This window comes from Mobula birostris, chromosome 2 (genome assembly GCF_030028105.1).
Source record: "Mobula birostris isolate sMobBir1 chromosome 2, sMobBir1.hap1, whole genome shotgun sequence".
NCBI classification, from domain to species: domain Eukaryota; kingdom Metazoa; phylum Chordata; class Chondrichthyes; order Myliobatiformes; family Myliobatidae; genus Mobula; species Mobula birostris.
In genome coordinates this window covers 42,107,965-42,120,782 of record NC_092371.1, presented here as the reverse complement: position 1 = coordinate 42,120,782, position 12,818 = coordinate 42,107,965, and the positions used below count along the sequence as shown (strand labels likewise).

General features: G+C 40.3%; 1 protein-coding gene across 7 annotated transcripts in view; it reads right to left on the bottom strand.

Moving 5' to 3' along the window:
- Positions 1–12,818, bottom strand: part of ripor3 (RIPOR family member 3) — a 193,766-nt gene that overhangs the window by 15,393 nt on the left and 165,555 nt on the right. For 6 of the 7 annotated variants that reach the window (XM_072239973.1, XM_072240003.1, XM_072239980.1 and 3 more), the window contains 2 exons: positions 5,604–5,765; positions 1,786–1,944 (listed from right to left, as the gene is read on the bottom strand). In XM_072239973.1, coding sequence (XP_072096074.1) covers positions 1,786–1,944; positions 5,604–5,765 — 321 coding nt within the window. The remainder of the gene's footprint in view (positions 1–1,785; positions 1,945–5,603; positions 5,766–12,818) is intronic. The other variant, XM_072240012.1, reaches the window with a different exon arrangement.

Here is a 12,818-nt window from a genome sequence, read left to right as displayed (position 1 = left end):
ATTCTGAGACAATCTATGTTAATGTCTCAAATATCAATTGTAGATCATTAGATTCCTTTTAATTGCCAAATCTTAAAGTACTGATCATCCTAAAACTTGCATGTATAATCAATCGGAGGATCAGAGGTGGAGAAGGTTAATAAATTTAAATTTCTGGGTGTCACTATCTCAGAGGACTTGTCCTGGGCCCAAAAATATAAATATAATTGCAAAGAAAGCACAACGCCACCTCTGCTTCTTCAGGAGTCTGCGACATTCAGTGTGTCATCAAAAACTTTGGCAAACTTATAAGGATGTCTGGTGGAAAGTGTGCTGACTGGCTGCATTATGGCCTGGTATGGGAACACCAATATCCTTAAGTGAAAAATCCTACAAAAAGTAGTGAATGCAGCCCAGTACGTCACGGGTAAAACCCTCCCAACTACTAGGCACATCTACATGAACCATTGCTGCAGAAAAGCAGCATCCATCATCAAAGATTCTCGCTACCCAAGCTATGCTCTTTTCTCGCTGGTGCCATCAGGTAGAAGGTACAAGTGCCTCAGGACTCGCACCACCAAGTTCAAGAACAGTTACTACCTCTCAACCATTAGGCATTTGAACATTTATTTTACTTCTGGTGTTCTCACAACTGATGGTCTCACTTCAAGGACATTTTATCTCGTTATTTCATGCTCGTTATTTATTGCCATTTATTTATATTTGAATTTGCACAGTTTATTGTCATTGATCCTGTTTACGGTCACTATTCTATAGATTTGCTAGGTAGCTCGCAGAATCTGAGGGTTGGATGTGGTGACATGCATGTACTCTGATAAGAAATTTTACTTTACACTTTGAACTTTGCAGCCACATCTTTCATATAAATTATCTCATTACAGAGTTGTAGGGTTTAGCTTGTATATTTACACATTTGAACAAATATAAAACTTGTTTGTGTTATTCAGACTAACAAGCACAAAATGCTGGAGGAACACAGCAGATCAGGCAGGATCTATGGAAAGGAATAAAGAGACAGCATTTTCGGCTGAGACTGTTCAGTCAGCATTTTGTGTGTATTACTCTGTATTTCCCGCGACTGCATCTGTTGTGTTTATATTTGTGTTATTCACCTGGTTAATGCTAAGAAAGATCGAAACACCATACAATATTTGTACAGTGCCTGAAATTGATCAATGTAAAAACAATATGAGAAAATTAACATTTTTTTAATTTTGTTCATTTGTAAACATTCAGTTTCTCCTGTTGTGGTTTTCACACCTCTGTGCCACAGATTGTATATGATTAGGTTTCACTGAGTTGCAAATATCTTGTAAAATAAAAATGATGCCATGTGTAGTATCTGAGTTCTGAGCCAACCTAGATAACATTGTTGGTTTTAACTGAAAAAGACAGTTTTTGGTTGAATTCATTACTATAATTCAGAGATCACCAAATAGGTATGCCAAGAACATAACCCATAAAAACACTGAACAACTGATAACACTAGTCAGATAACACAGAACGGAAGTTTAACATTCAATGATATTCAATGTGGTATCTTTTAGAATTCTGTCTCAATCTACCAAAGTTTGTTTATGAGTTTATAACTTGGCCCAAGTGCTACTACATTGTGGCTGTAAAACACATGCTCTATTTATACACATTTGCTCCAGCTGCCTACTGTCTTCAACAAGTTGCTAGTTCTGTGTCAATGGGGTTACTGCTTTAGTTCATGATTTTGTCTTGTCACTTGATCAGTCACACACTCTAATTCCTGTACAGGGAAATAACATTTCCTCTTACCTTCCTTTGCAAGGCTAATCAGATGAGTTCCAACCTGAGTAATATAGTACTTTTTAACATAGTTGAAAAACTGGAAGACTGTCACCGATTCCTCTGCAACATTAGGGCAAGGCAGTAATTCACAACAGCTGACAATCTGGTGCAGAAGTGTTCTGAATACTTGTAAAAACATGAGAATGATTAACATTAAATTTATTAACATGTTTCAATAGAATACAAAATGAAAATGAATCATAAAAAGTGAAAGCATAAGACTGACTAAATTAATGTGGAATATGTCTTCATAAAGCAAATGGATATTATTTACTTGGATTTCCAGAGGACATTTGATAAGGTGCCGCATAAAAGACTTATCCATGAGGTAAGGATGCAGAGGTGTTACTCTGGTTGGCAATCAGTGGTGAGCGGTGTGCCAAAGGGGTCGGTGCTGGGCCCGCAACTGTTCACGATATACATTAACGATCTGGAAGAGGCGAGCAAGTGTAGCGTATCTAAGTTTGCTGATGATACTAAATTGAGTGGAAAAGCATATTGTGCAGAAGATATGGAGAATCTGCAGAGAGTTATAGATAGGTTAAGTGAGTGGGCAAGGGTCTAGCAGATGGAATACAATGTTGGTAAATGTGAGGCCATCCACTTTGGAAGGAAAATGGAAGAGCAGATTATTATTTAAATAGTAAGAAATTGCAGCATGCTGCTGTGCAGAGAGACTTGGGAGTGCTTGTGCATGAATCAAAAAAGGTTGGTTTGCAGGTGCAGCAGGCAAATGGGATGTTAGCCTTCATTGCTAGAAGGATTGAATTTAAGAGCAGGGAGGTTATGCTGCAACTGTACAGGGTACTGGTGAGGCTGCACCAGATAGGTGGAGGCAAGTCCATGGCCAGATCAGCCATGACCTTTTTGAATAGTGGAGCAGGCTTGACGGGCCAGATAGCCTACTCCTGCTCCTATTTTTTTATGTTCTAATTGATGAGGGATCAAAATCCAAATGTGTTGTCATGATTCCTACACAAGGCTCTATATAATACCGTAAAATCAATGCAGTCAGCTGCTTCTGCAAATCTGAACTCTACTAAAGAGAGAAGATTAATCAGTGACCTGAGACAAGAGTAGGTCAGTTTTCTGAATGTGGAGAGATTGCATTTGTTTAATTTTACCATATGATTGGAGACCTTAGCTACTTGTGTTTTTTTAAAATGACATATAATCTAATTATCCAATACAGACTATTCAATACTAGTCTTGGACATTGACATATCCCTTGGCTTAATTCTGGATTAAGGCTTGGGTTAAGGTGTTTCAAAAAATCTGTGGAGTTTAAGAGTTCTGTGTCCCAGAGGACTGTTTAGTTGGCAATATTCATGACATTATCCCCTAAGAGACATAGGGATGGCATTGTAGTGGCTTGATAGAACTGAGCAAGAAGAAAATAACCCATAATAAAGAATGCAGAAGCCACAAAAATACAAATGATCTATTTATCTATTTATTTCCTCATTAATTTAAACCTCTCCAAAATAGCTCACAATTATCCTTACTGCTGTTTACATTGCATCCAAATTGGGCTACAGCTAACTGGAGCAGCCGCATATTTAGGCCAAGACTCTTAAAGAACAAAACTACTCAAGAAAATTGCAGGGATTCCCTTCATTTATTTGGAACACTCTGCTCCTTAGCTGGGGCAAGAGACTGTTGCTGAACAGTTTCTAACTAGTATGAGTCTCATGCATTTGCACAGCAACTAGACACCGCACCATACTTAGAAAGACCAGTTCTGTGTGTTTGCGTACAAGAAGCAGTGATTTTTGTCATTGATAGTTGGAGATAAATGAGCAGTAAGATAATCCAGAATGTTTTGCTCACTGTGCTTTCAAGCATTCAAACTTGCAGATGCCAGAAACGGCCAGGTGTAAAAATGAAACAATTTCACTACTTCAGCAAGTGACGAACTATGAAGAATTTGAAAGTATTGACAATCATCTTGAATTTTACAATATAAATAAAAATTTGGAGGATACAATAATCGAAAGTATTGTATGAAGGTAATCCATTATACGTACTAGGTATCTGTGCTGATGTTGTTGATTTACGGTCAAATCAAAGGAACAAGGCATGCCAAAGGGTCTTGGCCTGAAACATCAACTGTACTCTTTTCCATAGATGTTACCTGGCCTGCTGAGTTTCTCCAGCATTTTTGTGTCAGTGTACACTGGATTATTTCCTCCATCAATAACTGTTAGGAACTAATACACAATTTTATAGTACTGTAGTAGTATTGTCAGTGTTCTAATTTGTTCTGTTTTTATTTAAATACATAATTAGTTACTCAGTTAAATGGTAGTTTGTTTTTTTATATTTTGTTATATATTTCCATGAAACTTTGGCTAGCTGGAGAGCTGCTTAATTGGGCCAAAATGTACTGGTCCCAATTTGTTCCAATTAACTGGAATCCAAATATATTGTTAATGTAATCAAACATAACACATTTCTAGTCTCACTAAATGTAAAATTCTCGGCTGTACATAATATGGTGGTGGTATATATTCTGCAGCTTTTGCAATTTCTCCCAAAGCCATTAGAAAGATGCAGCAACTCCAACATAACAGTACAGTTTGTTGAGTCAAAAGAATTGCACGAGAAAACATCCCACACTTACAATCCCTGCACGCTGCCTATTTCACTGAATAGCTTCTTCAAGCCTAAGATGCTGAGAGGATATTTCTCATTTAGAACTGGGGACATAGTTTCAGCATAGGAGATTACCACCTCAGATACAGGTGAAGAAAATTTATTGTGAATCTTTTGAATTCTCTAGCCCAGAGAGCCATCAAGAATGTTTAAGGCATAAATCAACAGGCAGTTGAAGTAGAAGGGAGCAAGAGATATGGGAAAAGAGTGGGAAACTTTATTGAGATCAAGGCTAGATCAACCATGATCTTATTGGATGTCAGGGGATCATCTGGTTGAATTCAACTTCTGTTTTCATGTTTGTAATTTCAGCTTCAACTTGTAATGTTGAGTACATGTTTCAACCTTTAATTAGTGCCCTGTAAAATGTTTAAAGGATTAGCAATATTTTTGCTTTTATCATGCAGATCTGCTGTCTACAAGATGATTTTCAGCTGCTTAGCATTTCCATAATTATCAGATTATATTACATGAGGAGCCATACATCCAGGCTTATCAAGAGTACATAAACTGTTGACAAAAAGAAGTTAGAATGGGGAGAATTTTAGGATATTTTTGCACTCAAATAATAGCTGAAAGTCATTAAGTGATCACAGAAATTGGAACAAAGCTTACTATTTGGTCCAAGTTATGTTTCATAAATACTGGTATTCATTTCTAAGATTAACCAATTTTTATGTATCTCATCCAGCTCAATTGTTTGCCGAAAATCCAGGACATGTTCCAGCATGCATGGAAGTGGTCGAGACAGGCATTGAAGTGGTTGAGACAGATAGTAGCATTGAAGAAGCACTTGGACAGGTGCATGGAGGGGTGGGGCCCTGAGGCAGCTTGATCAATGCAGGAAATTGGGACTATCTGGGTGGACCTTGTAGTTGTTGTGAATTCATTGGTCCAAAGGGCCTGTAGCCTTGCTGTATTGCTCTGTGCTCTATAACTAGAGGAATCAAGGAATATTGGGACAGAGCAGGAAAATCAGCACTAACAGAACAGATAGAGGGGCTGAATGGCCCTAATCTTATATTTCTTATTAAATTATTCACATAGCATTCATTAAGATTACAAAATGTATATTTTGAAAAATCCCACATAGATAATCAACCAGGCATGTTATACTGTATGTAGCTTACCTCTCTCCGTCTGTCCTGGGTATTTTGCAGCCACTTTCTGTGTATAACTATTTCTCAGCTGTGTGAGGAACTGTTCAGCTGATAAATATAAAATACATCCTCCTTCTGTACATTTACCCCAAAATGACAGGACTGATTTGATATTCTTTGATTTTGGAATGACTGAAACAACAGAAGTTAGAAATAGAATTATAAGTAATTTTGAGAATAATTTAAAACATCTCAATTTGCTCTTTTTGTGTTTTACTAATTCCAGCAATGATATTACTTCATATTGATAATTTGTTTCTCTAATCAACAAGCATAACCATCCTTAATATTTAAAACTGGAAGCAAATTATCAGGGATTTCAACTTTTTAAGAAAGTTAATAGAGCTAAAGGGGAAATAGTTTTTTTACATTCTAAAATGTCTCCTGCAATTAAGTGATCTTATACCATTTATTGCAACAGTTCATCCGTTATGTAATAGCTCAAGAATTATAAACCACTCACAAGTGGTTTTCATAATTCATCATCATCATTACGTGTTATGTCAAAGACGTAGGTGATCATGCTCCCCTACGTCACTGTGGAGATCTGTTTCCTCTTCGACATGAAAGAGTCTTTTCCTGTTGATCAGTGTCAAAAAGCCAAATTAAATTCAATGTAATTCAATGTTGTAAAACTTATAACATGAAAATTTCTGGGGGGGGGTGGGGGGCGCAGAGTGAGTACTTTTTATAGGCGCTGTAGCTACTCACGCTCCAAATCAGTGTTTAGTAGAGGCTGAAATTGTCCTGGATCACACTATGCAGGCAACGATCACCTCAGCTGTCAGAGGATTTCACACAGTATGTAAGCAGCCATCCAAGAGAAGAGTGTAGGAGTCTTGAAACCAGTACTCACAAGGTGCACTTGAAAACTTAGGAGACAGAGAAAAGGGAGGGCGCAGTATTGATCAGGGAAGATATTATGGAGCTGGAGCTGGATGAACTTCGGATCATTCGGGAGTCAGAGGCAGAAATAGAGAGGAGTTACAGGGAGATAGTGACCCCTAAGAGTCAGGAGACAGATAGCTGGGTGACTGTCAGGAGAGGGAAGGGGAATAGAAAGAATGAGCAGAGCACCCCTGTGGCCGTTCCCACCAATAATGAGTACACCGTTTTAGATACTGTTGATGGGGACGACCTCCCAGGGACAAGTTGCAGTGGTTGCGTCTCTGGCACCGAGATGGGACCCTTAACTCAGGAGGGAAGGAGGGAAAAGAGGAGAGCAGTAGTGACAGGGGATTCGATAGTTAGGGGGACAGATAAGAGGTTCTGTGGAAGAGATCGAGAATCCCGGATAGTCTGTTGCCTCCCTGGTGCCAAAGTCCGTGAATCCCGGATGGTCTGTTGCCTCTCTGGTGCTATGGTCCGCGATATCTCGGATCGAGTTCTCGGTGTTCTCAAGGGGGAGGGTGAGCAGCTGGATGTCGTGGTCCATGTAGGGACCAATGACATGAGTAGGAAGAGAGAGGAGGTCCTGAAAGGTCAGTTTAGGGAGTTAGGCGCCAAGTTAAAGGACAGGACCTCCAGGATAGCAATCTCAGGATTGCTACCAGTGTCACATGCAGACGGGTTTAGAAATAGTAAGATAGTGCAGGTCAACACGTAGCTGAAGACATGGTGCAGGAGGGTGGGTTTCAGATTTATAGATAATTGGGCAGTTTTCCAGGGAAGGTGGGACCTGTTCCAGCGGGACGGTTTACATCTGAACTGGAGGGGGACAGATATTCTTGCAGGTAGGTTTGCTAGAGAGGCTCCAGTGGATTTAAACTAGATACAAGGGGGGAGGGGAACCAAAGTGTAGGAACAGATGTAGGGAAGAAGGAAGAAAAAGAAAATAGTAAAGTTGTTTACACCGTTAGTGATAAACAGAGAGTAAGAGGTGGAAAATTTCTTAAATGCATTTATTTTAATGCTAGGAGCATTATAAGAAAGGTGGATGAGGTTAAAGCATGGATTGATACCTGGAAGTATGATGTGGTAGCTATTAGTGAAACATGGTTACAGGAGGGGTGTGATTGGCAACTAAATATTCCTGGATTTAATTGCTTCAGGTGTGATAGAATCGGAGGGACAAGAGGGGGAGGTGTTGCATTGATTGTCAGAGAAAATATTATATGGTGCTCTGGCAGGATAGATTAGAGGGCTCGTCTAGGGAGGGTATTTGGGTGGAATTGAGGAATGGGAAAGGTGTAGTAACACTTATAGGGGTGTATTATAGACCACCAAATGGGGAGCAAGAAATGGAGGAGCAAATTTGTAAGGAGGTAGCAGATATTTGTAGCAAGCACAAGGTTGTGATTGTGGGAGATTTTAATTTTCCACACGTAGACTGGGAAGCCCCTACTGTAAAAGGGCTGGAGGGTTTGAAGTTTGTAAAATGTGTGCAGGATAGTTTTTTGCAGCAATACATAGAGGTACCAACTAGAGAAGGGGCAGTATTGGATCTCTTGTTAGGGAATGAGATAGGTCAGGTGACGGAGGTATGTGTTGGGGAGCACTTCGGGTCCAGTGATCACAATGTCATTAGTTTCAATATAATTATGGAGGAGGATAGGTCTGAACCCAGGGCTGAGATTTTTGATTGGAGAAAGGTTAACTTTGAGGAGATGCGAAAGGATTTAGAAGGAGTGGATTGGGACAAATTGTTTATGGAAAGGATATAATAGAGAAATGGAGGTCATTTAAGGGTGACATTTTGAGGGTACAGAATCTTTATGTTCCTGTCAGGTTGAAGGGAAAGGTTAAAAGTTTGAGAGAACCATGGTTTTCAAGGGATATTGGAAACGGTTCGGAAAAAAGAGAAATATCTACAATAAATATAGGCAGCGTGAAGTAAATAAGATGCTCGAGGAATATAAAGAATGTAAAAAGAATCTTAAGAAAGAAATTAGAAAAGCTAAAAGAAGATATGAGGCAAACACGAGGAATTCTGCAGATGCTGGAAATTCAAGCAACACACATCAAAGTTGCTGGTGAACGCAGCAGGCCAGGCAGCAACTCTAGGAAGAGGTACAGTCGACGTTTCAGGCCAAGACCCTTCGTCAGGACTAACTGAAGGAAGAGCAAGTAAGAGATTTGAAAGTGGGAGGGGAGGGGGAGATCCAAAATGATAGGAGAAGACAGAAGGGGGAGGGATGGAGCCAAGAGCTGGACAGGTGATTGGCAAAAGGGATATGAGAGGATCATGGGACAGGAGGCCCAGGGAGAAGGAAAAGGGGGAGGTGGGGAAAAACCCAGAGTATGGGCAAGGGGTATAGTCAGAGGGACAGAGGGAGAAAAAGGAGAGTGAGAGAAAGAATTAGTGTATATAAATAAATAATGGATGGGGTACGAGGGGGAGGTGGGGCATTAGCGAATGTTAAAGAAGTTAATGTTCATGCCATCAGGTTGGAGGCCACCCAGACGGAATATAAGGTGTTGTTCCCCCAACCTGAGTGTGGCTTCATCTTTACAGTAGAAGAGGCCGTGGATAAATATGTCAGAATGGGAATGGGATATGGAATTAAAATGTGTGGCCACTGGGAGATCCTGCTTTCTCTGGCGGACAGAGCGTAGGTGTTCAGCAAAATGGTCTCCCAGTCTGCGTCAGGTCTTGCCAATATATAGAAGGACACATCGGGAGCACCGGACGCAGTATATCACCCCAGCCGACTCACAGGTGAAGTGTTGCCTCACCTGGAAGGACTGTCTGGGGCCCTGAGTGGTGGTAAGGGAGGAAGTGTAAGGGCATGTGTAGCACTTGTTCCGCTTACAAGGATAAGTGCCAGGAGGGAGATCAGTGGGGAGGGATGGGGGGACGAATGGATATGAGATATGAGGTTGCTTTGGCAAGTAAGGTGAAAATAAATCCCAAGCGTTTCTACCATTATATTAATAGCAAAAGGATAGTGAGGGATAAAATTGGTTCCTTAGAGAATCAGAGTGGACAACTATGTGTGGAGCCAAAAGAGATGGGGGAGATTCTGAACAATTTCTTTTCTTCGGTATTACTAAGGAGAAGGATATTGAATTGTGTAAGATAAGGGAAACAGGTAGGGAAGTTATGGAAACTATGATGATTAAAAAAGAAGTACTGGAGCTTTTAAGGAATATAAAAGTGGATAAGTCTCCGGGTCCTGACAGGATATTCCCGAGGACATTGAGGGAAGTTAGTGTGGAAATAGTAGGGGCTCTGACAGAAATATTTCAAATGTCATTAGAAACAGGGATGGTGCTGGAGGATTGACATATTGCTCATGTTGTTCCATTGTTTAAAAAGGGTTCTAAGAGTAAACCTAGCAATTATCGGCCTGTGAGTTTGACGTCAGTGATGGGTAAATTGGTGGAAAGTATTCTTAGAGATGGTATATATAATTATCTGGATAGACAGGGTCTGATTAGGAACAGTCAACATGGATTTGTGCATGGAAGGTCATGTTTGACAAATATTGAATTTTTGAAGAGGTTACTAAGAAAGTTGATGAGGGTAAAGCGGTGGATGTTGTCTTTATGGACTTCAGTAAGGCCTTTGACAAGATTCCACAAGGAAGGTTGGTTAGGAAGGTTCAATCGTTAGGTATTAATATTGAAGTAGTAAAATGGATTCAGCAGTGGCTGGATGGGAGACACCAGAGAGTGGTGGTGGATAACTGTTCGTCAGAGTGGAGGCCGGTGACTAGTGGTGTGCCTCAGGGATCTGTACTGGGTCCAATGTTGTTTGTCATATACGTTAATGATCTGGATGATGGGATGGTAAATTGGATGAGTAAGTATGCAGATGATACTAAGATAGGTGGAGTTGTGGATAATGAAGTAGGTTTTCAAAGCTTGCAGAGAGATTTAGGCCAGTTAGAAGAATGGGCTGAAAGATAGCAGATGGAGTTTAATGTTGATAAATGTAAGGTGCTACATTTTGGTAGGACTAATCAAAATAGGACATACGTGGTAAATGGTAGGGCACTGAAGAATGCAATAGAACAGAGGGATCTAGGAATAATGGTGCATAGTTCCCTGAATTCAATAGACTGTTGCCTGGGTTTCATCTCCTAAGTTACAGAGAAAGGTTGAACAAGTTGGGTCTTTATTCTTTGGAACGTAGAAGGTTGAGGGGGGACTTGATAGAGGTATTTAAAATTATGAGGGGTATAGATAGAGTTGAAGTGGATAAGCTTTTTCCATTGAGAGTGGGGGAAATTCAAACAAGGGGACATGAGTTGAGAGTTAAAGGGCAAAAGTTTAGGGGTAACATGAGGGGGAACTTCTTCACTCAGAGAGTGGCAGCTGTGTGGAGTGAGCCTCCAGCAGAAGTAGTTGAGGCAGGTTTGATGTTGTCGTTTAAAGTTAAATTGGACAGCTATATGGACAGGAAAGGAATCGAGGGTTATCGGCTAAGTGCAGGTCGGTGGGACTAGGTGAGAGTAAGAGTTCGGCACGGACTAGAAGGGCTGAGATGGCCTGTTTCCATGCTGTAATTGTTATATGGTTATATGGTTATGATGCTGGCGAAGAAGGATGTTCTTGAGCAGTAAAGACCAAACTGATTAGGTAAGAGTTAAGAAACAAGAGATGCGCTGTTACTCTGTTGGATATATTTGAAAGACCACCAAACTCTGGGGAGGAGGCAGAAATCTACAGCGGAATCACTCTGAGGTGGAAGAAGTGTAGAAGAAAGCTAATCAGCCCAAAATATTAAGTCTATATCTCTTTCTACAGATGTTCACAAATGTTGTTTGACCTCTTGAATTTTCCAGAGCTTTGCACTTTTATTTTAATAAACACAAAATTGTTGATTACTGCAGATTACCATTCGTCAAGGCATCTGTTCCTCTCTTTTGAATAGATTAGCTGTTACTGTGTGATATCTAACCTTGTGCAGATTCAAACGTTCAAAGTTCAAAGTAAAATTTTTTATCAGAGTACATACATATTACCACATACAGCCCTGCAATTATTCTTCTGTGGGCATAATTAGCAAATCTATAGAACAGTAACTGTAAACTGCAAACATTAGGAACTGTTAACTGCAAACAAACTGTGCAAATGCAGAGATAAATAAGTAGTAATAAATAACAGGCATGAAATAACAATATGTCAGAGTTCTTAAATGAGTGTAGCTATACCCTTTTGTTCAAGAGCCTGCTGGTTGAGGGGTAGTAACTAATCTTGAGTTCTGAGGGACCTGTGCCTTCAAACTGATGGCAGCAGCAAAAAAAGAGCATGGCCTGGGTAGAGAGGATCTTTGACAATGGATGCTGCTTTTCTTCTGCAATGTTTCATGTAGATGTGCCCAATGGTTGGGAGGGTTTTACCCATGATGTACTGGGCCAAATCCATTACCTTTTGTAGGACTTCCCACTCAAAGGCATTGGTGTTCCCATATCAGGCCATAATGCAGCCAGTCAGCGCACTTTCTATAGAAGTTTGCCAAAGTTTTTCTTCGAATCTCCACAGACTACTGAGGAAGTAGAGGCACTGTTGTGCTTCCTTTGCTATTATATTTATATGATGGGTCCAGGACAGGTCCTCTGAAATAGTGACACTCAGGAATTTAAAGTTACTTACCCTCTCCATCCCTGATCCTCCAATAATTATTGGTTCATGAACCTCTGATTTCCCTGTCCTGAAGTTTACAATCAGATCCTTGGTCTTACTGACATTGAGTGAGAGGTTGTTATTATTACACCACTCAGCCAAGTTTTCAGTCTCCCTCCTGTATGCTGATTCATCACCCCTTTTGATGCAGCCCATAACAATGGTGTCATCAGCAAACTTGTATATGACGTCGGAGCTGTACTTAGCTACACAGTCATAGGGTAAAGCAAGTAGAGCAGGGGGCTAAGTACACATCCCTGCAGTGCTTCTGTGCTGATGGAGACTGGAGGAGATGTTTTTGCCAATCCAAACTGACTGGGGTCTACAAGTGAGGAAATCCTGGATCCAATTGCACAAGGAGGTATTGAGGCCCAGGTCTTGGTATTTACTGATAAGTTCTGAGGGAATGATGGTGTTAAATGCCAAGCTGTAATCAAGAAAGAGCATCCTGATGTATGCATCTTTGCTCTCCAGATGATCCAGTTTGTGTGAAGAGCCAATGAGATGGTATCCATTGTAATCCTGTTGTTTCATTAGGAGAATTGGGACGGTTCCAAGTCATCACTCAGCCAGGAACCAATATGTTTCAACAACAGCATCTTAAAATACTTCACT